Raw genomic sequence first — 27,753 nt, 5'->3', positions numbered from 1 at the left:
TGTGTGTGTGTGTGTGTGTGTGTGTGTGTTATCCACTGACTCTCTCTCTCTCTCTCTCTCTCTCTCTCTCTCTCTGTCATCCACTGACTCTCTCTCTCTCTCTCTCTCTCGCTCTGTCATCCACTGACTGTGTGTGTGTGTGTGTGCATCTCATCCACTGACTCGCTCTCTTGCTCTCCGTCATCCACTGACTCTGTGTGTGTGTGTGTGTTATCCAGACTCTCTCTCTGTGTGTGTTATCCACTGACTCTCTCTCTCTCTCTCTGTGTTATCCACTGACTCTCTCTCTCTCTCTCTCTCTCTCTCTCTCTCTCTCTCTGTGTTATCCACTGACTCTCTTTCTGTGTGTGTGTGTGTGTGTGTGTGTGTGTGTGTGTGTGTGTGTGTGTGTGTGTGTTATCCAGACTCTCTCTCTGTGTGTGTTATCCACTGACTCTCTCTCTCTCTCTCTCTGTCTCTCTCTCTGTGTGTGTGTGTGTTATCCACTGACTCTCTCTCTCTCTCTCTGTGTTATCCACTGACTCTCTCTCTCTCTCTCTCTCTCTCTCTCTGTGTTATCCACTGACTCTCTTTCTCTGTGTGTGTGTGTGTGTGTGTGTGTGTGTGTGTGTGTGTGTGTGTGTGTGTGTGTGTGTGTTATCCAGACTCTCTCTCTCTCTGTGTTATCCACAGACTCTCTCTCTCTCTCTCTCTCTCTCTCTCTCTCTCTCTCTCTCTCTCTCACTGTGTGTGTGTGTGTGTGTGTGTGTGTTATCCAGACTCTCTCTCTGTCTCTCTCTCTCTCTCTCTCGCTCTCTCTGTGTTATCCACTGACTCTCTTTCTGTGTGTGTGTGTGTGTGTGTGTGTGTGTGTGTGTGTGTTATCCAGACTCTCTCTCTCTCTCTCTCTCTCTCTCTCTCTCTCTCTCTCGCTCTCTCTGTGTTATCCACTGACTCTCTTTCTGTGTGTGTGTGTGTGTGTGTGTGTGTGTGTTATCCAGACTCTCTCTCTCTCTCTGTGTTATCCACTGACTCTCTCTCTCTCTCTTTGTTATCCACTGACTCTCTCTCTCTCTTTGTTATCCACTGACTCCCTCTCTCTCTCTCTCTCTCTCTCTCATCCACTGACTCTCTCTGTCATCCACTGACTCTCTCTCTCACTCTTTGTCATCCACTGACTCTCTCTCTCTCTCTCTCTCACTGTGTGTGTGTGTTATCCACTGACTCTCTCTCTCTCTCTCTCTCTCTCTCTCTCTCTCTCTCTGTCATCCACTGACTCTCTCTCTCTCTCTCGCTCTGTCATCCACTGACTGTGTGTGTGTGTGTGTGCATCTCATCCACTGACTCGCTCTCTTGCTCTCCGTCATCCACTGACTCTGTGTGTGTGTGTGTGTGTGTGTGTGTGTGTGTGTGTGTGTGTGTGTGTGTGTGTGTGTGTGTGTGTCATCCACTGACACTCTCTCTCTCTCTCTCTCTCTCTCTCTCTCTGTGTCAAAAAGCCACTTTGGCACCATTAGTGCACTATTCTTTTAGGCTGCACATCGCCCATAACCACGATCTCCCTTCATTGAACTACCATTTATTCTTTGTATGAGTTCCTGCACATCCTAAAAGAAGGTTCTGGAGATATTTGGTGTCCATTAGACCCTGATCACGGCATCTCCTGTAGCATTGCTCTCTAGTAGCGAGGCTCCACCACCATGCAACCTGACAACACAGCATCTTTTGAAGATCGTCCATCTCTTGTTATGGAGGCTGTAGATTGAAAATCTTTTCTGTGGTTCAAGTTCATTCTGTTTCTCATCAGTTCCCAAGGGAAAGAGAAAAGCAACAGAAAAGCATTCAGCTTATTGTCAGGAGATTGGTAGTTTCCAGTCTGACAATTTCACAGCCACTTGAGATCCTGACAGTTCCACAGCCACCCATGGCTGGGAGTCAAGAGAGTAAAATAGGCCGTGCTCACTATGTGGGAAGGGATGGCATACTCTCTCTCTCTCTCTCTCTCTCCTGTTAGTCACAGCGAAACTAGCCAATCACAAGCATCTGTGAGCTCATGTATGTGGAAGACCGTGGATAGCTCTTCTTCTTCTAAAGATACAGTAGATGGCTTCACATGTCTTGGTGGAAGCATGTGGTAGCCCTCACCCTCCCCATGCCATGTGACAGGACTGAGTTAGCTAGTGGGTGGGAACTGGGAAGACCAAATTTGGGGAGAAAATGGTGAAAAGTAAAAAAAAAAAACCCTATAGCAGAGCCATTCAATGTCCAGTATTTCGGTAGCTCAGAAACTCCGTTTTGTTTTGTTTTTTAACATGAACCATCAGGGTTCCTGTAGTAGCTTCCCTTTTGAATCTTAGCCATCACATGCATTTATGTAAAATATTGATTTGCAGCTCATCAGGCCAGAGGCGAGCTACAGAGAGGGCTAGAGAGGTCAAAATGTTAGTATTTACCCTTTCATAAGTTCCCCTTTCTGGTCTGATTAGTGACCTCAATACAAATCAGTGATGAAAACCAGAAAGTTTGAAGATAGATGTTCAGAGACGTGCATTTATTCCCTCAGCAAGTTCAAAACAAACAGGTCTCAGTGTAGAAGTGTGCATCGATACCAAAAGCTCACAGAAGCAGATTTTACTTTAATACAGCCATTAATCCATTCATCTTCAGTAAATTCTCCACTCTGATCAGAGCCATGGTGCTTTAAACAACTAATCAGGTTACATTTTGGGAACTTGATCCCATAAGCCCATGATGCTAGTCAAACGTAGCAAGATTGTCAAAGTAGTGCCACTGCAAATGTTAAATATATCGAGGATATTACATGGTTGCACGAAGGTATGAAGTGTATCTTCGAGTGATTATATTCACGAGTGATATATTTTTCAATATGAGAAGATAAACTTCATATCTTTGCACCACCATGTAATGTTCTTTATATTATATAGACACACCCACAAAAAATACGCAAATTTATCAAAAGAATTTTAATTTTGAACCAGTTCGCCATTTTGACAATGTGCGTCAAAACTAGTCAGCAGGAAAACACTGGGAGTGACATCATCGGAGTGAAATATCAGGAATTATTATACATACAGGACACTTTTTCCATGGAATAAAAATGTGTTCTATTCCCTTCTAGCAGGTTTCATTGATTTGGTTTGATAGCATATCGCTTATCCGATGTGTATTACATCACTCTAGCCAATGGAGAATGAGCATTGAATATGGTTTACGATATTGTATGGTTGTCAAAACATGACGTCATACATCGGAGATGTAAAACTTGTGCGCTAGCGAGCAACTGGGACAATTTGTAAACAAACATGGCCGCCAGGTTTGCTTCATTAAATACGGAAGATTTTGAGAGAATTTTGAAAAAGAAAGACGCGTTGAACACCCGAAAGGAATGTGTATGAATAATAATAATAATTATTGTCTGGCTTATTTTCATGGTATATCACATATATTCCATTCCATTCTGAATGGAATATACTATCTGATAGACCACTCAACGCCAGCCAATATTATTTATATATGTCACTCAGATCCGCAATTGTATTTTGTCAGAAAAATGCGAGTTTTTCAACACAAGGAGATAAATTTCATATATCTTCAAGCCAACACGTGAAGTTCTTTTTATTATATAGACACATTCACAAACAAAAAGTCCCTAAATTTATCAAAACAATTCATCAGTTTCTTCACGAGTGACATCTAGAGATTTATGTCGCAGTTTTGGTTCTCAATGTCCCAAATGGAGCTCGTATGAAAAATACGAGTGGCGTATTTCCCAGTAAAACACCCGTGTCCGTGTGATATAATAACCATATCAGACTGACTTATAGCTATAACCACAGTAATTACATATTTAAACTTGTACTATTGAATAATTCTGTTCTGTTAAAAGCTGCAGTATTTGCATTCTCTGATGGCACCTCATGATATTCAGTTGACGTCCCCTGGTCTGTTTTCACAACAGATCTGCATCAATGGGCATTTGACATTCACTACAGTGCTCGAGTCTATAAATAAGCACTTCATTAACCGTTGAGACCTGTTCTGCATCAGAGCTCTGCTGTGCTCGGTAGCTCAGCTTGCAGCCATCAAAGGCGATCAATCAATCTTTAAATGGTTAACTCAGTCGAGTCAGAAGTACAGCGAGCTCCACTCACACTTGGCTCCTACAGGAGATGGACTTTAGCACAAGTGTGTGAATGTGGGTTTTTGGCTCATCTGGCCATAAGGCCGTTGAGTTCTGGCCATGGCGTGGTGTCCGTCGTCCACAATTCAGTTAAATCATATCTCCTCCGTCGATTTTCCACAGAGTTCCATTCCGATTGTTTTGTTTGAAAGAACTCATCACTCTGCACAAAACTTGGTCGTTGTTTTGTCATATTTTTTGCTAACAAGTTACTAATTAGGCCAAATTAACGAGTTTTCCAGGCCTCTCACTAGAGTAGCATCTCCTTTCTGATTTCTCATCCGATTCCAGTTCTGATCGATGTTCTGGTAGATCTTCGCTTGAGGAACAAAACTTGTTTGTTTGTTTGTTTGTTTGTTGATTTTCCTGTTGTAAACAATTTGTTTACATCTTTGTTTATTTTCAGTTAAATCGTGTCTCCTCCCTGCTTCAGTTCTCAATGGATTTCAGTTCTGATTGTTTCATTTGAAAGAACTAGACCTTCTGCACAACACTTGGTCATTGTATTGTCAGTTTTTTGCTAACAAATTAGTACTTAGGTCAATTTAACGAGTTTTCGGACTTCTCATTCGAATTGTATCTCCTCTCGCAGTTCTCACAGGATTTCAGTTCTGATCGATGTTTTGGGTAGATCTTCACTTGAGGAACAAAACTTGGTCATTTGTTTGTTAATTTTCTTGTTGTAAACAATTTGTTTACAACTTCAGTTAAATCGTGTCTCCTCCCTGCCTCAGTTCTCAGTGGATTTCAGTTCCGATTGTTTTATTTGAAAGAACTAGACCTTCTGCACAACACTTGGTCATTGTATTGTCAAATTTTTGCTAACAAACTGCTAATTACGTCACCTAAACGAGTTTTCGGACTTCTCATTAGAATTGTATCTCCTCTCGCAGTTCTCACCCGATTTCAGTTCTGATCGATGTTTTGGGTCGAGTTTCCCTCGAGGAACAAAACTTGGTTGCTTGTTTGTTGATTTTCTTGTTGTAAACAATTTGTTTACAACTTCAGTTAAATCGCGTCTCCTCCTTCCCTCAGTTCTCAATGGATTTCAGTTCTGATTGTTTTATTTGAAAGAACTAGAGCTTCTGCACAAAACTTAGCATTGTATTGTCAATTTTTTGTGAACAAATTAGTAATTAGGTCAACTTAAAGGAGAACTGAAGTCATTTTTAAACTTGCTTTATTTCTTAATTAACGTATTATTCAATTACGTTTTCGGTTTTAGTAACCTTATATCGTGACTCGTATTGGCAACTAATTGCAATTAAATATTATACTTATCAGCCTATTCGGTTTTTAGCCATGTTGAATTTAGTTTGTTCGGTCCACGGCAGGCGTCGCTAGGGCTGGGCGATATGAGAAAAAAATTATATCACGATATATTTTTTCAAAATTTTCGATAACGATATATATCACGATATAAATCAAATCACCATTTTTGTATTTTCTTTAATTTTCTGCTCAAAATATGAACATTACAAATTAGTAGTTCCTTCCTAATTAACAAAAATAGCTTAACAAGCCTTCAAGTTTCACAGAACCAAAACAAACTGGATGCACATTCTTTTGTTCTTTTTGTTCAAATGAATAAACTGAAACTGAAAAATAAAAACTATATACCATTGTTAATCATTTGTGCAAATTCTAGCAGCTTTCAAATAAACATAAAAGACATATTGACGTGTAAACCTTATGCTGCAAGGAGAAAAAAAAGTGCAATCCTGTACGTCAGTGTGTTTAAGGTTTTTAAGGTTTGACTGTTTACAGGTTACGAGGTTAGTAGGGACGTGCTTTCGGCATAATTTGCATAGTGTAACACTTTGTTGTATGTCCGATTTTAAATATCCAAAATACCTCCACACAACCGAAGATCTCTGGCCCTTCTTTTCAACGATGTCCTCCAGGGCAGTGCTCTGACTTTCCTGTTCAGAACTCCGGTCAGTCGGCTTCTCGCTCATTTTTATAATCGCTTTGTTTCACGCTTTGTTGGAGAAATGCTGCGCTCCTACAAACTTCACCACAGCCATGCTGTGCGTTGCTGCTACACGTGTGTGTGTTTGTGTGTGCACGCAACCTGACTTGACGTGGCTGTCTTCCAACTGATTGGTTACGTGCGGTACTGTTTATGATTGGCTATTCGCGTGTCTGTCAAAACTTCGGATGAAGTAATTTTATTGAAGGCGTAGGCTTATCGTAGGCATATCGTACGTGTCTAATTTCTAATCGTAGAGATTTTATATCGTGAATAACATCGTAATCGTAAAATCGCCCAGCCCTAGGCGTCGCTTATCCGCGCGATCTTCACGAGACTTGTGCGAGACTTTGAAACGTGAAGTGTCAGCCAGGTGTCAGTGCCGCCATTTTGAAAACTGTTTTCCAAACGAAATATTGCACAAAAACGAGTTTAAATGACGATTACTGCCTACTTTTTTCAAACTTTCCTGATCGCTATCAAAACAAACAAAACTTCCGGCTTGATCACATCAGCATTCGAAGGAGGGCGCGCGCGTCTTTTGACAACGTTGGCAGATGTTGGTCACTTTGATTTCCGCTGTACGTTTTACTTCCGTCCTACGATGTCTCGCACAGGTCTCAACTAATCTCGTTTACGGCCATCGCTTTGACATATGGACTGATATATTACAGAGCATATTTCAAACACTCATAACTTGCTATAGCAACGACAAAATAGGGATCAAAAATGCATTCCGATATTTAATAAAATGTGATAAATAGAATTTTGATAATAAAAAAATTTGCCTTTAGTTCTCCTTTAACACATATTTTTCTGACTAGAATTGTATCTCCTCTCTCATTTCATCTCATCTCATCTCATTATCTCTAGCCGCTTTATCCTTCTACAGGGTCGCAGGCAAGCTGGAGCCTATCCCAGCTGACTACGGGCGAAAGGCGGGGTACACCCTGGACAAGTCGCCAGGTCATCACAGGGCTGACACATAGACACAGACAACCATTCACACCTACGGTCAATTTAGAGTCACCAGTTAACCTAACCTGCATGTCTTTGGACTGTGGGGGAAACCGGAGCACCCGGAGGAAACCCACGCGGACACGGGGAGAACATGCAAACTCCACACAGAAAGGCCCTCGCCGGCCCCGGGGCTCGAACCCAGGACCTTCTTGCTGTGAGGCGACAGCGCTAACCACTACACCACCGTGCCACCTCCTCTCTCATTTATCATACAAATTCAGTTCTGATCGATATTTTGGGTAGATCTTTCCTCGGGGAACAAAATGTATTCCTTTGTTGATTTTCCTGCTGTAAACAGTTTGTCGTGGAGGTTGGTCTTCTCACACATCGTCACATTTCAGTTCTGTTTGATGTTTTGGTCGTCATGGTTGTTTTGATGGCAGGCCAGATGAGCTCCTACGTCCTTGTTTTGTGTAATGTTATCTAACATTTTGAAACCCAATCAGGCTTCAGTATTCAAATGCAGGCCATGAAATCCAAGTTTCGCCGTTCACCTTTCATATTATAGTTCCCATGGCAGCGAACACCATGTGCTTGTGTTTGTTTTAATTTCTGTTGCAGCCCTGTCTTTGTTCGCATCCTATCACTGGCTTGTTGACTGATTGTGTTCACCTGTTTTGTGTTTATTTCTCGCGCCATTCTCTTGCACCAATGTATCGTTGCACAATCTTACTGTACAACTGTTGTCATTAAGTTCAATCCTTATTTTCCATGTGAAGGGATCGACCATTGTGTCCTTTACTATTGAGTCATTTTGGAAATTGATTTCTTGATATAAACAGTAAGAGCACATCCCACCAGCCTCTTTTTTCTATTTCTTAAATTATTAAGACCAAAAAAAAAAAATACAGCTTGTCATGTGACCAGAGAAATTGCAAATTCAATACAAAGCATTGACGCTGGAGAATCCTTCCATATCTCCTTATAAAACAAAAAAAAAGTTCACCATATCAGTAATTAATACTGTACTTTTAAAGTCTTTTTAGATGACGCGTTCACCATATAAATCCATGTGAATGAGGTGTTACTGTAGAAACAATGACAATAGAATTAATATAAATGTGATTTGCCTTGCAGATGGAACTCCTGTCAGTCCCTCAGTTAAAGAAAATTAATCAACATCTTCAGAAACTATTACAGCACTGTTGTATAGCATATTATTCTATCCACATTCACTGGATATGAGCAATCGTGCGCTCTGACTGGTTACTCTACTACTAGGCTATCAGCTCATATACTGTGAGTAGAGAGAAACAAAATGGCAGAGCGTGTTGCTGAATCAACCAAGGACGAAATAAAAACTACTCAAAAACAAAACCTCAAAAAATACAAAAAAAAAAGAAACAAAATATGGAATAAAAGTATTTGATGGTAAGAACGTATCTTTTTTATTTTTCAATAATAATAATAATAATAATTATTATTATTATTATTATCACATTTTGCACAAATTGTTCCTGTCATTTCACCGATTTGTTTACATTCTACACTGTAAATGTCCGTAGAATTAGCAGTGAATTTATGTAAAATCATGACATAAAAAAACTGTAAATACAAAAACAATGAAGCAGTGTGTAATTTACATCAATAGACTGTAAAACTCCTAACCAAATACCACTGTTAATTTAACAGTAAGAATATGTTGAATTGATCATATTTTTTTGTAGAATTTACAAATTGTTGTAGTTTAAACACAGACAAACTGTAATACTAAAACAGAATGTGATAGTTAAAATTACATCATTGCCCTGTTAAAAAAATAAAAAAAATGTCAGTAGAGGCTCTCCGGCACATTTCGTAAAACTCTAAATCAAATAAAATATCTGTCTAGTAGATCATTGCTTGGAACCAGTGGCGATCCTAGAGTGATTTACTCCCCGGGCGAAACCCCCTGCTGCCCCCCCCGTCTTGTTTTTTTTGGGGGGACCGTTTTTTTTTTTCGCACCCGCGCTCGTGCCGCCCATTATAACGGCCCATTATAAATTTGCTGTTACCAGAATGGCAATGATCAAGTCGTAATGTATTACTTAAGACTGTGTGTAATGTCATAGAAGTGTAGTACTATGGTAGTAAAGTCTTTTTGATGACTAGTACAACGTTCCGCTGGCGGGATTGTGCATATTATGGGGCTACGACAAGTTAGGCACACACACACACACACTGATGATGTCACCTGTGCAACTTTGGTATTGGGCTTCCCCATCCAAAATGTTCACCCCCCCCCCCCCCCCCCCCACCCCCGCCCGTCTTTTTTTTTTTTTTCGGGGTTTTTTTTTGGGGGGACCTTTTTTTTGGGACCGTTTTTTTTTTCGCACCCGCGCTCTTGCCGCCCCCCCCCCCCGCGATGCCGCCCCGGGCGGCTGCCCGGTCGGACCGCCCCCAAGACCACCCCTGCTTGTAACCATCATTTTGGAGCCACGAAAACCAATAATCGAGAACACTCGCAATTCATTCCTAGATGCTTTTTTATTGTACAATGAATATCCGTAAAATTAACAGTTATGTATTGATTATTGTACACTGAATACCTGTAAAATTTACATCTAGTTATCATTAATTGTACATGGAATCCCAGTGAAATGTACAAGTTATTCTGTAATGTTGTTTACATTTCACTATATTTTTAACAGGATTATTCTGGCAACCACAGCTGCCAGTATTTTTCCGTAAAAACAGCGGATTTTTTTTTACAGTGTAATCGGAAATGATTTTGTCGGACATTTTGTGTAAAGTTTTTATTTATCAAATTTGCAAAAAATACGAATAAAAATGCTCTGTTTCTCAAAATCCAGTGAATGTGGATAGAATAAAACAGTTATTCCACTCAATCTCGTCGTACATGGCTTATAGCCAACCTGGTGCTACGCGCCTCGTCGGCTATCAGCTCATGTACGACTCGATTTCATGGAATAACTGTTAATTATACTGTATCGTACACTCACCGGCCACTTTAATGGGAACTCGTTCTTGATTCTAAGGTCCCTGTTCTTGGCTGGCAGGAGTGGAACCCAATGTGATCTTCTGCTGTTGCATGTTGAGATGCTTTTCTGCTCGGTTGTAAAGAGTTGCTTTGAGTTACTCTATCCTTTGAACCAATCTGGCCATTTTCCTCTGACCTCTCTTATTAACAAGGCATTTGTTTCCACCCACAGATCTGTCACTCACTCACTCATCTGTTTTTTTGTTTTTCGCGCCATTCTGTCTATATAAACTCTAGAGACTGTTGTGTGTGAAAACCCCAGGAGATCAGCAGTTTCTGAAATACTCAAACCAGCCCATCTGGCTCAAACCAACACCCATGCCACAGTGAAAGAAAGTCACACTTTGAGGTCACAATTTTTCCCATTCTGACGTTTGAACATTGTGAACATTAACCGAAGCTCTTGATTTGTATCTGCGTGATTTTATGCATCATGCTGTTGTCAAGGGATCGGCTGATTAGAGAACCGCGTAATAAAACAGCAGGTGAACGTGTGGGTGTTCCTAATAAAGTGCCCAGTAAGTGTATATACCCCGTTATCGCCACATGCTTTCGTGATGTCGTCCGAGTCTGACAGGCACCCTGTTTCCTGCATGCTACACTCAAGTGTATGTAATAGATGCTGACGATGTGTTCTACCCAGTTTAGCTCGTCCCGTTTGCTGAAATGTTTTCCTGCTTTCTTTGTTATGAAAAACGCTAATTAGATTCCGTGCTGCTGCTGATTCAGGCCAATTCGAGCTCAATCCAATACAATTGGAGTTAGAGGATGGATCTTGCTGAGCTGGCAGGAAGCGCCATTGAAGCATCGATTCGACGATGCCGCTGTTACGTCTTTGATCACCACGGATATGACATGACGCAGCCATATTTGTTGTTGCAGAGAGTAAACAGTAAACACTGTCACAGTTCGCATTCAAGCTCCTTCCACCCCCCGCAGAGCCGAAACACCTGGAGCCGTCGTTTCATTTGCGCTAATGAAAGCTAATATGCTCAATTAACAAAGTACACATTAACAATCTGGGTCGATCCGCTAGCGAAGCGCCGTACCTATTCTTCATCCTCCTCCTTCAGATATGTGCCCAGGGGCATCTGCCCTGCAATATTAGCACACAGGCTCCTGCAGGGGAGATAAAGCAGGATGGCTGTTTCAGATGATTGTATGCATGCTTAATTCTTTCTTTGTCTCATTGCAAAATACTTTGTCTCATGCGCCCTTTGTTAAATCAGAAACCGCTTCTTTTGTTTTCCTCTCTCTCTCTCTCTCTCTCTCTCTCTCTCTCTTTCTTTTCTGGAAAGTACTATCCAGACAGAATTGGCTTTCTGGATATACCGCATGCCTAGTAATGTTATCTGAGGATGTCTGTTTCATTTAAAGGAGAACTGAAGTCATTTTTAAACTTGCTTTATTTCTTAATTAACGTGTTATTCAATTTTTGGTTTTAGTAACCTTATATCGTGGCTCGTATTGGCAACTAATTGCAATTAAATATTCTACTTATCGGCCTATTCGGTTTTTAGCCGTATTGAATTTCGTTCGTTTGGTCCCCGGCAGGCGTCGCTTATCCGCGCGATCTTCACGAGACTTGCATACACGTCAACCTTTGGTCAGTCAAACCTGTATAACCAACCTCCAAAATCCGTATTTCCCTTATAAAATCCGTATAAGATGCAAATTAAAATAATTTACCTAAAATTTGAATGATAATTAACAATGATATATCCAAGTTACTTTTTATTCAATATTAATAACAATAAACCTTCAGAATGAATACAAAGCTCCAATGTTCGACAAAAACACAAAGTGTCACTCTAATGTTCTGAATTGTACTCCATGGCTACGTTCACACTGCAGGCTGAAGTGACTCAAATCCGATTTTTTCGCCCATATGTGACCTGTATCCGATCTTTTATTGACAATTTGAACGACACAGATCCGATTTTTTCAAATCCGACCCAGGCCGTTTGGATATGTGGTCCTAATTCCGATTCCTATCCGATCTTTTCATATGCGACTTCAGTCTGAACCGCCAGGTCGCATTCATCCGACTTACACGTCATCAACAAGCCACAAACGTCACTATTCTGCGCTGAAGTAGGCGGCGGGTCTCTCAAAAAAAGTTACAACAACATGGCGCATAATCACGGGCGCAGATAGAGGGTGGGACTCGTCCCACCCAGATTTAAATTCACCTCGCTCGGTCCCCCCCACTTATAGGGAGGAAAAAACGTCTGTGCTGTCTTTCTTTGCATAAGGCAAACCTCACGGAAAAATCAAAAGACTAATTACCATTCGGTTTATTGAGGTGCACAGCAGTGTATACATAGTTGCAACAACTCACATAAAACAAAACAAAGACTGATATTCGGTTGGTTGAGCTGCGCAGACTGCACAGGTTGCGAGCTCGAGCTTGGTTGCTATGGTAACCCACAACAAGTTTGACAGGCATATCGGGGTTGGGGTTGGTTTGCTGGCAGCTTTGTCCCCCCCAGTTTTTTGTCCCCCCCAGTTCAAAAAACGTATCTGCGCCCCTGCGCATGACATCAATGCGAGGGACGCTTCGGGCTGTGAAGGTTCTGAATCTTCTCAATGGAAGGACGCAGAGGTTAGGGAGCTGATTTCCATTTGGGGGGATGCAGCTATTCAAGCTAGATTGGATGGGTCATACCGCAACCGGGCGGTTTTACTTCCGTAAACACTGGCCATGCTCACTGCGTGTGACGTCGTCGTATCCTGCAATGCGCATGCGGAACACTTTTAGGTCGCTTTTCGTTCATACTGAGGATCACATACAAGTCGCATATATTTGTTAATGTGAACGACCTCACAAAAAAATCGGAATTGAGCATTAAGCCTTGCAGTGTGAACGTAGCGTATGACAGCTTTTTTTTAGCAGTCTGCACCAATACCTCATGAGGCCGCATGTCACAGCAAGTGTCTGTGTTGATCTTGCCGGAGTGCCCATTCAGAATCTTTTCAGGCGCTAGTGAAAGTCGCTCAGGTGGAAATACGCGTTTCAAACAAAATGTTACTTCCGGGTTGGCGGGATTCTCGCAATGCGGTGTGCGCATGATCAAAAGTGGAACGAAGTCTCGCTACCACAAGATAACGCGCGATTTCATAAGACTCTTTACTGTCTGTCTGTGGTGTACAGTACGTTTGTAAATGTTATGCGCTCTTTTATCATCGTGGGAATTGATTATAGCTCTAAATAAATATTGAAGTTTTTTTAAAGAATCCGTATAACTTTATTTGTATGCCTGTATACTACGTTTATTGAATCAAATCCGTATAAAATATGGACATTCTGTATATGTTGACATGTATGGACTTGTGCAAGACTTCGAAACGTGAAGTGTCAGCCAGGTGTCAGCACCGCCATTTTGAAAACTGTTTTCCAAACGAAATATTGCACAAAAACGAGTTTAAATGACGATTACTGCCTACTTTTTTCAAACTTTCCTGATTGCTATCAAAACAAACAAAACTTCCGGCTTGATTCCGTCAGCATTCGAAAGAGGGCACATGCATCTTTTTTTGCGGTCACGCTGAAAAAATTTTAATTAAAATCTCAAATTTGATTTAATAAAAGGCAGCGGCAAAGAAGAAATGATTCAGCCTTGATTAAAAAAAACTGAAAGATGCAGGCACTTTGTATTGATTAATGTGGGAAATGCGCTCAGTATAATATGGATTTATCACAAAAATACATATGTGTATGTATTATTTTGAAAACCCACCAGCCGACTGATCTGGCACGTTTTAATTGTGCGACAGTAATGACGTAAATACCAGCGTGACAGACTAGTGTCCGAAAGTGTTTTTTCATTTTAACAATGAGCTCACTACATAGTCCTCTATATAGTAATTCCTTATATAGGGAGTAGGGAGTAGTGAACGAGTGAGCGATTTCGGACACAGGGAACGTTGGCAGATGTTGGTCACTTTGATTTCCGCTGTACGTTTTACTTCCGTCCTACGATGTCTCGCACAGGTCTTAACGAATCTCGTTTACGACCATCGCTTTGACATATGGACTGATATATTACAGAGCATATTTCAAACCCTCATAACTTGCTATAGCAGTGACAAAATAGCGATCAAAAATGCATTCCGATATTTAATAAAATAAGATAAATAGAGGTGGCACGGTGGTGTAGTGGTTAGCGCTGTCACCTCACAGCAAGAAGGTCTGGGTTCGAGCCCCGTGGCCGGCGAGGGCCTTTCTGTGCGGAGTTTGCATGTTCTCCCCGTGTCCGTGTGGGTTTCCTCCGGGTGCTCCGGTTTCCCCCACAGTCCAAAGACATGCAGTTTAGGTTAACTGGTGACTCTAAATTGACCGTAGGTGTGAATGTGAGTGTGAATGGTTGTCTGTGTCTATGTGTCAGCCCTGTGATGACCTGGCGACTTGTCCAGGGTGTACCCCGCCTCTCGCCCGTAGTCAGCTGGGATAGGCTCCAGCTTGCCTGCAACCCTGTAGAAGGATAAAGCGGCTAGAGATAATGAGATGAGATGAGATAAATAGAATTTTAATAATAAAAAATTTGCCTTCCGTTCTCCTTTAATCCAAACTGACTGTTTTGACCTTTTTATTATGTTGTAGGGCAAGTTGTGCTTGATGACTGATCATTATTAGGTCACATGACCATAACATGTACAGTATGTAAGCTGTACTACACTGCAAAAAAATTGAAAACTGAATTTGAGGAGAAAATTACTCAATACTAGTGAGATTATCTTGCTGCATGGACAGATATTTTTACTTGATAAGACATCTTAGAATCAGTTGGTTGCAATCTAGAACTAAGCTTAATAAACTCAGAATTGGTGTCTTGTATTCTTCTAATAGGAAATGTTAGATTGTTTCAACTATTTTCAAAATATTTTCACTTGCTATCATTTTTTGCAGTGTAGGAACATAACAACTGGAAGCGTCACTTCTCTGTCCTTTTCTCTGCCATGCTGCAAGCATTTATGTAGCTTGTTCGAAGTTTTTAGAACAAACCAAACCTCTTTTCTCAAAGAATACAAACGTTTAAATAATATTCGCTGGCGTTGAGTGGTATAGCAGATATATTCCATTCAGCTAACATGATATTGAATAAGTCAAAGACGAGTAGCTGAATGGAATATATCTGATAGACCATGAAAAAAAGCCAGCCAAATTATTATTATTATTATTATTATTATTATTATTATTATTATTATTATACATACACACTCTCTTCATATTAGCATTCTCAAAGGCCAATGCTAGCTTGCCTGCGACTTGGTGCTGTTAGCACGGCAGTGCAGTCACCTTCCAGCCGGTGTAGCGTTCAGCACGAGTGTTAGTGAAGGCCAATGCTAGTGCAGTCAAGCCAGTGCTACCGAGAGCTACTAGCACAGGCTAACAACCGAGAAACTAAGATTTCTGTCTGCAGACTCTTATTCCATGCACGCTCGCTACAGTATTTTTCACTGAGACTTAAGTATTTATTTAGTTACTTTTAAAATCAACATCGACAACTACACACGACAGAACAACCTGGCAGCCAAAATTCTCTCAAAATCTTCCGTTTTTAACAAAGCGAACCTGGCGGCCATGTTTATTTACAAATTGTCACAGTCGCTCGCTAGCGCAGAAGTTATACAACCCCGATTCCAAAAAAGTTGGGACAAAGTGCAAATTGTAAGTAAAAACAGAATGCAATGATGTGGAAGTTTCAAAATTCCATATTTTATTCAGAATAGAACATAGGTGACATATCAAATGTTTAAACTGAGAAAATGTATCATTTAAAGAGAAAAATTAGGTGATTTTAAATTTCATGACAACAACACATCTCAAAAAAGTTGGGACAAGGCCATGTTTACCACTGTGAGACATCCCCTTTTCTCTTTACAACAGTCTGTAAACGTCTGGGGACTGAGGAGACAAGTTGCTCAAGTTTAGGGATAGGAATGTTAACCCATTCTTGTCTAATGTAGGATTCTAGTTGCTCAACTGTCTTAGGTCTTTTTTTGTCATATCTTCCGTTTTATGATGCGCCAAATGTTTTCTATGGGTGAAAGATCTGGACTGCAGGCTGGCCAGTTCAGTACCCGGACCCTTCTTCTACGCAGCCATGATGCTGTAATTGATGCAGTATGTGATTTGGCATTGTCATGTTGGAAAATGCAAGGTCTTCCCTGAAAGAGACGTCATCTGGATGGGAGCATATGTTGCTCTAGAACCTGGATATACCTTTCAGCATTGATGGTGTCTTTCCAGATGTGCAAGCTGCCCATGCCACACGCACTAATGCAACCCCATACCATCAGAGATGCAGGCTTCTGAACTGAGCGCTGATAACAACTTGGGTCATCCTTCTCCTCTTTAGTCCGAATGACACGGCGTCCCTGATTTCCATAAAGAACTTCAAATTTTGATTCGTCTGACCACAGAACAGTTTTCCACTTTGCCACAGTCCATTTTAAATGAGCCTTGGCCCAGAGAAGACGCCTGCGCTTCTGGATCATGTTTAGATACGGCTTCTTCTTTGAACTATAGAGTTTTAGCTGACAACAGCGAATGGCACGGTGAATTGTGTTCACAGATAATGTTCTCTGGAAATATTCCTGAGCCCATTTTGTGATTTCCAATACAGAAGCATGCCTGTATGTGATGCAGTGCCGTCTAAGGGCCCGAAGATCACGGGCACCCAGTATGGTTTTCCGGCCTTGACCCTTACGCACAGAGATTCTTCCAGATTCTCTGAGTCTTTTGATGATATTATGCACTGTAGATGATGATATGTTCAAACTCTTTGCAATTTTACACTGTCGAACTCCTTTCTGATATTGCTCCACTATTTGTCGGCGCAGAATTAGGGGGATTGGTGATCCTCTTCCCATCTTTACTTCTGAGAGCCGCTGCCACTCCAAGATGCTCTTTTTATACCCAGTCATGTTAATGACCTATTGCCAGTTGACCTAATGAGTTGCAATTAGGTCCTCCAGCTGTTCCTTTTTTGTACCTTTAACTTTTCCAGCCTCTTATTGCCCCTGTCCCAACTTTTTTGAGATGTGTTGCTGTCATGAAATTTCAAATGAGGCAATATTTGGCATGAAATTTCAAAATGTCTCACTTTCGACATTTGATATGTTGTCTATGTTCTATTGTGAATACAAGATCAGTTTTTGAGATTTGTAAATTATTGCATTCCGTTTTTATTTACAATTTGTACTTTGTCCCAACTTTTTTGGAATCGGGGTTGTACATCTCCAATGTGTCTCTTTTCCAGTTTTTCAATATCCGTTGGTATGTTTTTCTCTTTTAAATATGCATGAAGAATATCTAATGAAGTTTTGGTAGCCTTTCGGGTCTTCAACGCATCTTTAGTTTCCATTTTCAGTTTATATGCTTAATTATAGCATAGCTAATCCGAGCAGTAGCACTGGATTAGCCTCGTCTTCCCTCTCTCCCGGCCGACAAAGAAATGATTGTGCGCATGCGCAACAGAAAAGTTTTGTCATTGGATATTCACATGAGCTCCGACGTGTGACATGTTGTCTTGACAACGTGTAATATTGTAACAACATTGCATGTTCATTCTCTATTAGGTAGAGTGGTGTAATACATGGAAGATAAGTGATAGGCTCACGATATTGCATGCTGTCAGAATAAATGAATGAAAGCTGTTGGAAGGGAATAGACATAATAGTGTCCTGTATGTATAATATGGACAAATATTGAATGTCCATTTGGATTAGATATATACCGTAGATTTAAAAATTTTGTGGACACCTCATCGTCACACTCGTACGTGTTTTGTTGAACAAACCATTCACTGTTATAATAACCTCCACTCTTCTGGGAAGGCTTTGCTCTAGATTTCAGGGCGTGGCTGTGGGGATTTGTTCACTCAGCCAGAAGAGTTAGTGACGCCAGAGCTTTACAGATTTCCTCATCTTACATTATATTACATTACTGTACATTAATGGCATTTAGCAGACGATCTTATCCAGAGCAACATACAGCATACCCAGAGCAGGACCAGTTGGAGGTTAGGTACCTTGTTCAAGGGCACTTCAGCCATTCCTGCTGGTCCAGGGAACTGAACCAGCAACGTTTTGGTCCCAAAGCTGCTTCTTTAACCATTAGGCCATGACTTCCCCCCGGCTTCCGTCATAGAAATCTTCATCGTCTCTTCCTTTCTTACTGCAAACTACACACTCTGTGTGGATTCCTTTCCCTCGATCTGTCTCTCTTTCCTCCCTCTGTTTTACCCACTCACCTTGTTAGCCTTTTAATTAGCAGGAGCAGTTCATTTCAAGTCCCTTAAGTGCCGCTTCAGCTTTTTCCTTCCTTCAGAGTTCATGTTATTCAGTCGATAGCCAAGCATGTGTGTGAGGCCCAGACACTCCATAAAAGTCTTTACAAAGCAAATGAGCAGCAAAAGAAGCTAGCATCTGATAGCACTTTCTGTTTGCCTGCTTTCTTCATTCTACTTAAGACTTTTCTCTTAATCCTACAGCACGTCTTTCTTGAAGAAAAAAAAAGATACTCCAGGAAGGACAGAAAGAGAAAGAGAAACACAAATCAAATCAGAATTCTGGCACCTATTCACACGAACCGATTTTTTTGCTTACGCCAGCTCTTACTTTTTTTTCCCCCCTGCTTTGAATTAACAATGATGCGATGGTACTTAGCATTTAGATGACATGTTTCAGGAGAGGAGCTATAGATCAGGCAGGCTGAGTGCAGGATTTTGCCGATAGCACAATGCTCCTTGAGCAGACAGACAGCTGGGACACTAACCATCCACCGAGCCCATGTGTACTGCCAAAAACGGCTGTTAATAACAACGTAGGGAGCCAGTCAGCATGGATCTAATGCCAGGCTGTGGCTCAGGGGGGTCATTGGCATACGAGGAAGTACAGTGAGCCCAAATAACCTCGACTTGCCAAAGGTACTTAAAGTTCCCCATGAGAGACTCCAGGGATCTTAAATGCTTTGGATGAAGAAGCAAGAATTTGGAAGCTTCCTTAAACTTGATGCTTAAATAAGAAAAAAACTTGAGCAATTTGAGGCCAAGGGAAAAGCTGGCATGAAAAGGTGGCACAGGAAGTTTGAACAAACAGATTTTTTTTTAACTTCTATATACAGTATAATACTGAAAACTATGGACATTCTTGAACTGAAACGTTTCTTTTGTCATCGCTGGGCTCTCAACCACAAGTAAACGTGGAGCATTTTGAAAATTTGGTTTCTCCCAAAAGTGAAAAGGGAGAAAAATCACATTTCAAGATTTCATTCTGCCTGCAGCGCAGGAGCATGGTGGATGTTTTGACAGCCGTTATCTGATTACAAACTGAATTGATTAGCTCCGTGTCTGTTTTACTTGCTCGGATTGAGACATTATTGAGGCAGACTGACTGTTTTCACCACTGCATTTGTTAAACTGGCTGCTTATATAACATGATCTTTGCAGGAAGATCTGAATGGTGAAATATCTTTCTGCTTTCTTAAAGCTAGACGGCCTTTCGATTTAATAAAATTGGTGAAATTTAGTTCCCTCTGAAATGTGCCCTTATCAAAAAGAAGTATAGTTCAAGTTCATTTTATTAAGTAGACTTAAGTAAAGTTAAAGTATATTTCCTTAAGTATACTTTTGTGTACCAAGTATACTGATATCAATGTACTTACAGTATACTTGTAAGTAAACCAATCTAATACTTCTTGGGACTAAATTGGTCCGCTTTTAGTTTATAAAAAGTACACTTTAAGTCTAAGGCCCCGGTCACACCGCCCGAACTTTGCTGGAGCGTTCCTTGAACGGTAGGGCGGGGGGGCCGAATTTCGACAACACTCGTCACCGCGCACAAAATGGGAAAAAAATCGAAAACACGGGTGTTGGCTTAGCGGTGCACCGCTGAAGCCGGCGTTGCTTTAGCGTTGGTTTAGCGGTAGCGAGCGTTGGTTTAGCGGTGACGCGAGCGTTGGTATAGCGGCATTCTGCGCATGCGGGCTTTGGCTCGGCGGGGGTATAAAGTTGGTTTAGCACCAATCATAGCAAGTCTCTCAGCATCCATGGTGATACAGTTTTACTGTAACTTTGAGCAAATTCGATATAGATGAGGTCTGAACTCAACGGCAGCTCGATTCCAAATGAGCTCCTGGTCCATTTCTCCCCGTATTTATAGCCAAATTCTGGTCCCGCTCTGACACCTCTATACCAACGCCAAACCAAAGTTCATCGCCACCATGGATAGCTGCTTCAACACCCGACACCGTTCCAGCAACCCCGTGTCCGCTCGTAAAACGCTTACAACCACTCCACCGAAGTTTGTGCAACGTTTAATCGCCACCCGGGCAACACTGGCGAAGCAGCGGTGGTCCAGCGTTCAAGATTTCTGCGTTGGCCTAGCGGACCCAAGCATCCACGAACTTGTGTCTAGCGGTGCCAAACTTTGACTGGGCGTTGGTGGAGCGGGGGTGAACTTTGCCGGGGCGGAAAATTGCCCCCTCCTCACCGCTCACAATATTTTGTGCAGCTCAAAACTTTTGGAGCGGTAGGAGGGCCCCTCGAGAAACATCAGCGGTGGCCGAGCGTATACGGCGTTGCTTTAACGGGGGCCAACTTTTGTTAAACGGTGGTGAACGGTTACGAGCGGTGATGAATTTTTTTCACCGCTCCAGGAACGCTCCAGCAAAGTTCGGGCGGTGTGACCGGGGCCTAAGAGAAGTAAACTCTGAGTATACAACTAGTATGTAGTGGAAGTTCATTATGTCTGACTATTTAAGTATTTTTAAGTTCGTTTCATAGACAGGGATTTTAAGATCGTTACCTTGTTAACAGTTTCAGCGTGAATCTTCCGCCTTCCTCAGAACTGTCACCAGATGTTAGGTGGTGACGTGCCTTATCAGCTGATTTTACGTTACGGAGGCATGAACGTCCCGCCCAATTTGACAGGTAGTTCACGCCTCCTGCTGTCAGGTCGCTCCCCCAGGACAGCGCTCCAGGTGTGCGACAGCGTATACGCTCCCTCATCCCGGTTTATCGTCCTTTGTGCCCGCTTGCGTATCTCCACTGCCTCTAAAATCCAACGCTGGTATCTGTTTTCTTCAGTTCGAATGACTCTGGCCTCTTCCCAATTCATTATATGATTTTGTCGTTTGCAGTGGTCTGAAATGGCTGATTTTAGGTTTTCTTGGTGTGCTTTTTCTTTTTCGGATCTTGTGTGTCTTTTTGTTGTTTCTTTCTCACATTCTATTTGGTGTTCTTTCCTTCATGTATGGAAGCATCTGCCCGTTTCACCAATATAGACTTTGTTACATGAACGGCAAGGGATTTCATAGATGACATTGCATTTGTTGTATTTTGTCTTTGGGGTGAACTAGCAACTGTCGGAGGTTCTTGTATGGTTTGACCGGGGTGTTGATATGGTATTTCCTCATGGATCGTTGGATGCGTTCTGTGACTCCTTTTATGTATGGTAGTGTGACAAAGCCCCGGTTTGTTTTTTCGTTGTTTTTTCTTGTTTGTTTGTTTGTTTTTTTTCCTTTGTTTGTGTCTGTACCTTCCCTTTTCGGATTGCCCATGGTGGATATTGGCAGTTTTTTAATGCCTGTTGGATGCGTTGGTCCTCCTCCTGTCTGTCTTTCTCCTCCGTGATGTTCTGTGTTCGGTCGTATAGTGTTCTGATTACTGACATTTTGTGTGCGATGGGATGTTCAGATGTCCAGAGAAGATATTGGTCGGTGTGTGTCGGTTTTCTGTATGTTGTAATTCTAATGTTCCCTTCTTCTGTGTGGTGTATTTTTAGGTCTAAAAAAGCTATTGTCTTGTCCGATTCCTCTTCATGTGTGAATTTGATGTTGCCTGTCTTGTCTATGGAGTTTAGGTGATCCGTGAGTTGTTGTGTGTGACCTGTTTTGGTTATTTTGAGGATGTCATCAACGTATCGTTTCCAGAAAATGGGTTTGCAGTCGTCCGGTGCTGTTTCTATGGCTCGGGTTTCCAGATCCTCCATGAAAAAGTTGCATAGAGTGGCAGATAGCGGGTCCCTCATTGCAAATCCCTCTTTTTGTCTGTAAATTGTGCCTCTGAATTGGAAATATGTGAAAGTCGAAATGAAATGTAACAGTTTTATGTCCTGCGCTGTAAGTTTTGTGCGTTTTTTCAGGGTTCTGTCTGCTTTTAACCAGTTTTCTACTATGTTGAGTGTGTTTGTGACCGGTGTTTTTGTAAAGAGGGATATGACGTCATGTGATACGAAGACTTCATCCTTTTTTATCTTGATTTCCTTTAATTCTTTCGCCAGTTGTTTTGAGTTTTTGCAGTGGTATTCCGTAAGTCCGAGGAGTGGTTTGATTATGTCTGCAAGTGTCTTAGAAAGGTTGTAGGTAACTGATCCTATGCTGTCTACAACAAAAAGACACACAAGATCCGAAAAAGAAAAAGCACACCAAGAAAACCTAAAATCAGCCATTTCAGACCACTGCAAACGACAAAATCATATAATGAATTGGGAAGAGGCCAGAGTCATTCGCGCTGAAGAAAACAGATACCAGCGTTGGATTTTAGAGGCAGTGGAGATACGCAAGCGGGCACAAAGGACGATAAACCGGGATGAGCGAGCGTATGCGCTGTCGCACACCTGGAGCGCCGTCCTGGGGGAGCGACCTGACAGCAGGAGGCGTGAACTACCTGTCAAATTGGGCGGGATGTTCACGCCTCCGTAACGTAAAATCAGCTGATAAGGCACGTCACCACCTAACATCTGGTGACAGTTCTGAGGAAGGCGGAAGATTCACGCTGAAACTGTTAACAAGGTAACGATCTTAAAATCCTTGTCTAAGAAACGAACTTAAAAATACATAAATATACAACTTGTATTATTTTTTTTTATTTTGTATTGCAAGTATACCACAAGTAAACTTAAATACTAATAGTTTACTAGTTCTATACTTGTAGTCCACTCTTTAATTTACAAAATCATACTTCATAGTGTACTGGAAATATACTAGTCTATGAGTTTACTTGTTTTATACTTCTAGTCCACTTTTTACTTTACTAAAGTATACTTTGTAGTATACTGGAAATATACTATTGGTTTACTTGTGACACACTTCTAGTCCACTTTTTAGTTTATAAAAGTATACTTTATAGCATATTGGATATATAATATTAGTTACTGGTTATATACATCTAGTCCATGTTTTAGTTTTGAAGTATACTGCAATTACCCTTCTAGGTATACTATTAGTTTTCTAGCCCTAACCCTTACCTCATGCACACTACCAGTAGACAACTTAAGTGTTTTGTACCTTAAGGTACAATGAAGTTTTAAAGGTAAGAATTCACAAAATAACAACAGATACTCAGGATTAAGAACATATTCATTCTCTTTAAAAATCAAAATTCAAAGCAGCATTGTATTAAATGCCAAAGTATAAAAACATGGCAGTGACAACTGAAATTGGCATCCAAGCTTGAAAGAAAAAGAAATAAATTAAAAAAAATTAATTATCCCACTCAGGAGAAATTAAAAAAAAAAATTAAAAACTAGAAAAGCACTCGGAGAGCGCTGACCTCCACCAAGAATCCTTTAAAAAAATCCAGGATCCAGAAGGTGATCCGGATCACTGCCAAAATTTAATGGATTGTTACTTGTGCCCAATCACACCTCTGGAAAAAATTTCAGAGTAATCTGTTCATAACTTTTTCCGTAATGTTGCTAACAGACAAACCAACAAACAAACAAACCAACGCTACCGAAAACATAACCTCCTTGGCGGAGGTAAAAACCTCATATGGAACCACAGATATACCTAAGAGTCAACACTGCTGAAGCACAACTACAGGGCAAGTACACAAACATCTCATCTCATCATCTCTAGCCACTTTATCCTGTTCTACAGGGTCGCAGGCAAGCTGGAGCCTATCCCAGCTGACTGCGGGTGAAAGGCGGGGTACACCCTGGACAAGCCGCCAGGTCATCACAGGGCTGACACAGACACAGACAACCATTCACACTCACATTCACACCTACGGTCAATTTAGAGTCACCAGTCAACCTAACCTGCATGTCTTTGGACTGTGGGGGAAACCGGAGCACCCGGAGGAAACCCACGCGGACACGGGGAGAACATGCAAACTCTGCACAGAAAGGCCCTCGCCGGCCACGGGGCTCGAACCCAGAACCTTCTTGCTGTGAGGCGACAGCGCTAACCACTACACCACCGTGCCGCCCACACTTAAACATAAGGCACAAATATTTTAATACTTTATTACACTTTTGTTAAGTATATCTTGATCAAAAGTTTAAGTATAAGCTTAATATACTTAGACTTTTTGATATACTTTTCAGTATAAGCCAAGTATACTTATGTATAACTTTATTAAGTATATCTCTGATAAGTAAATAAAAAGTAAACTGAAAGCATACTCTCTTATTTTTAGTTTTAAAGAAGTATACTAGAAGCACACTTGAATAAACTTCTTTTTTGTAAGGGTGGTCATTGTGATGTATGTTTATTTCTGTAATATCTCAAAATATCAGGGCGTTCTGTTCTGTGGCTGGGAAGTTATTTAATTTGAGGGGATTCCTGAGCAAATAATGTGCATGAAATCACTCGCTTCACACAGTCAAGCAGACAGAGGAAGTCCATGTGTGTGTGTATGTGTGTGTGTGTGTGTGTGTGCATGCGCAGGTTTACCTTCGACCGTGCGCTGACAGTTACATCATCTTGTCGCTAAACGAACAGCTGATCACACCGAGGTGCTCGCTGACCGCCGATATTTATTAGTTTGGTCCTGCGTTTCCTGTCCTTCAGATATAACATACAGTAACGTCTTTTATTCTGGCTTTCCGTTACTGTAGTCGGTCTTTCACGTTTCATTCGCACACTCTCACAATCTCCATTTTTCTCTCCTGTTTCAAATTTGTATCCCACAAAGCCTTGTGCGAATGGGGAAAGCCCACCATGTAATGCATGATGTAGTATCTTGAATTGGGTCATGGTAAAGCAAGAAAAAATAGCGGAGAATTTCAGGCCACGTGGCCCTAAATTCATTAATTGTTCTATGTATTTTTTAAATAATAAAATTGGAAGTCTGTGATTCGAATTCAATAGCTTTCAGTCCACTAAACAAAAAAAATTGAGTGTCGGGGAAAATTATTTTTATGACTTACACTTGAAAAATCTGAAAGGTGGTATAGCTTTAAAGTTGAGGTGTCAAAAAACTTTTATAGGCACAAAAACCTGATTTGGACCATTTTTCATTGTTGTGCTTGTTTGCAAGAAGCCACAGTAACATCTGGCAAGTTTTCCCAGATCACAAAACACATCTGATTTATTCCTGGCTGCAAAAAAATATGGTCAATGACTAATGGCAAACAACTACAGATCCACCAATATGGGATGCTGATATTCAATATCTTGGCATATTGGCATCTGCCAATGCCACTGATGCTCAGACCTCCTGCATCAGTCAAAAGTTTGGACACACCTTCGAATTCAATGTTTTTTATTATTATTAATTAAAAGATACTTCTTCATGTCTTAAACTAATGATGGCTGTCATTTCTCTTTCCTTACTGGAGTGGTTCGTGACATAATATGGATTACTACAGTTGTGGTGTTGAATAGGGCTATTTACTGCATGTTTATTGTTTACTATTTACCGTTTGATCTCAAACGCATTAAGAAGGCAAGAAACTTGTCCACTAATTATTTTGACGATCACACAAGTTAATTGAAAAGCATTCCAGGTGACTACCTCATGAAGCTGGTTAAGGCCCTGTCCACACGGCAACGGATTCAGGTGAATCTGATCAAATTGTTTATCGTTTCGGCCTCGCGTCCACATGGCACCGGCGTTTTGGGTGCCCCAAAACGAAATCTTTTGAGAACGGTTTCCAGAGTGGAAAAATCTGGCAACGGAGCCATTGCGAAGTCGTCTGGATGAGTAGAACAAATAAGTTACGATGACATCACAACTACATGACTGTCAGTGCTTCACGCGAGGTAGAAGTGTAACGAACTCGATGCGAGTTGTCAACAAATCCTATAACTTGGTTCATGAAACGCGCTTACAAAATATTTTCACTGTGAATATTTATTGTGTAATGGTGCAAAGTGAGAGAGAGAGAGTGAGAGAATAGCCCTCAGGGCAGAGTCTTTAGTCCAAACACTGATGAAGCAGTACCAAACCGTGCACCGCCCATGTGCTTTCCAAAAACAATCCCGCCAGCAAAAATGGGAAAAAAAAAGGAGCGATCTCACCTCTTCAGATGTTGGTTTAAGTCCGACAATACATTCCTCAAAAAGGGCGTAGAAGAACAAAGTAATCCATCAACGTGTAGCATTCAATTTATTCCGGACCATTAAAGAATTCTGGAGGATATCAGAATGTTGGCGTACCGGCTTCCATCTACCCCCGTTCATTCCTCTTTCCGCATCTTTCGTTTTACGCTACTGATTAATAATCAAAACTTTATGTGGCTGATGCTACAGAAGAAGGGGTTTATGCGCATGCGTCTACTTCTTCTATTGTTCTGGTGTCTCCGATGGGACCGTCTTACAGCGCACCTAGAGGTGTGGCATGTGTATTGCATCGTTTTCAGCAGGCGTTGCGTTGCCATATGTACCTGATATTTTACTGATCCGTTGCCCATGTGGACGCGATATTTAAAAAAAAAAATTTTCGTTGTCGTGTGGATGTAGCCTAAGATAACGCCAATAGTGTCCAAAGCGTCATCAAGGTAAACGCTGGATACTTTGAAGAATCTAAAATATGCAACACATATTTTTTTAAACACTTTTTTTGTTTACCACATTAATTCCATTTCTGTTCCAGATGTTATTTCGTTGTTTTGATGCCTTCAGTATTGTTCTACAATGTAGAAGATAGTCAAAATACAGAAAAAACCTATGAATGAGTTGAGTAGGGGTGTACAAACTTTTAATGTAATGTCATCCTTACGTAAACAGGTAATATCCTTAAAAACTTTAAACTGAATTAAATCATTTTTTCTTACGTATGATAGAGTGTAAGACAAATAATAACAATCGAAAGCATACAAATTTGAGTTTTAAATTATATTATAGCCGTGTTCTGTTTTGTATCACAATTATCGGTTAAATCGAAGATTTATTGATTTACTTATTGATTGATTTAACGGTGCAGATATTATTGTTTCTGTGAATTGTATAACAATAACAGAATTGTCAGGGATGGGATTTGAAGTCAAAAAGAAAGAAGGAAGCATTTTCTGTTTAATATTTCCATCGGGAACATGAGCTTATGACAGAAATCCTCTTAAGAGGCGTAGCACTCAAATATTGTTTTTTATTATTATTATTATTTGTGTAACCTGTACACAAAGCCTCTTAGTCTTTCAGTGTTATTATAATTTAATGTATTGCCTGAGAGAGCTAAAGGTTTCTGTCAGGCAATATTCCTCATGCTCCTGACTAAATGTTTTTTTTTTCTTTCCTGTATTTTAGCCACTGCCCAAGGAGCCATCTTAAAGGATATCAGCCGAGAGGAGGTGAGGACATCTGCACTGGCATCAAGCAGTGCTTCCTACAAAGTGTCTGTGAAGGTTCTCAGTCATCCAGGTCATCGT

At 41.0% G+C, this 27,753-nt stretch overlaps 1 protein-coding gene across 1 annotated transcript in view; it reads left to right on the top strand.

Annotated features, from left to right (window-relative positions):
- Positions 1-27,753, top strand: part of tafa5l (TAFA chemokine like family member 5, like) — a 209,855-nt gene that overhangs the window by 170,624 nt on the left and 11,478 nt on the right. The window contains exon 4 of the mRNA XM_060930913.1: positions 27,632-27,675. Coding sequence (XP_060786896.1) covers positions 27,632-27,655 — 24 coding nt within the window. The 3' untranslated portion in view covers positions 27,656-27,675. The remainder of the gene's footprint in view (positions 1-27,631; positions 27,676-27,753) is intronic.

The sequence above is a fragment of the Neoarius graeffei genome, chromosome 10, assembly GCF_027579695.1.
Source record: "Neoarius graeffei isolate fNeoGra1 chromosome 10, fNeoGra1.pri, whole genome shotgun sequence".
Lineage (NCBI taxonomy): Eukaryota > Metazoa > Chordata > Actinopteri > Siluriformes > Ariidae > Neoarius > Neoarius graeffei.
Note: the sequence above shows the minus strand (reverse complement) of the source record. Positions and strands in the feature narration are given on the sequence as shown.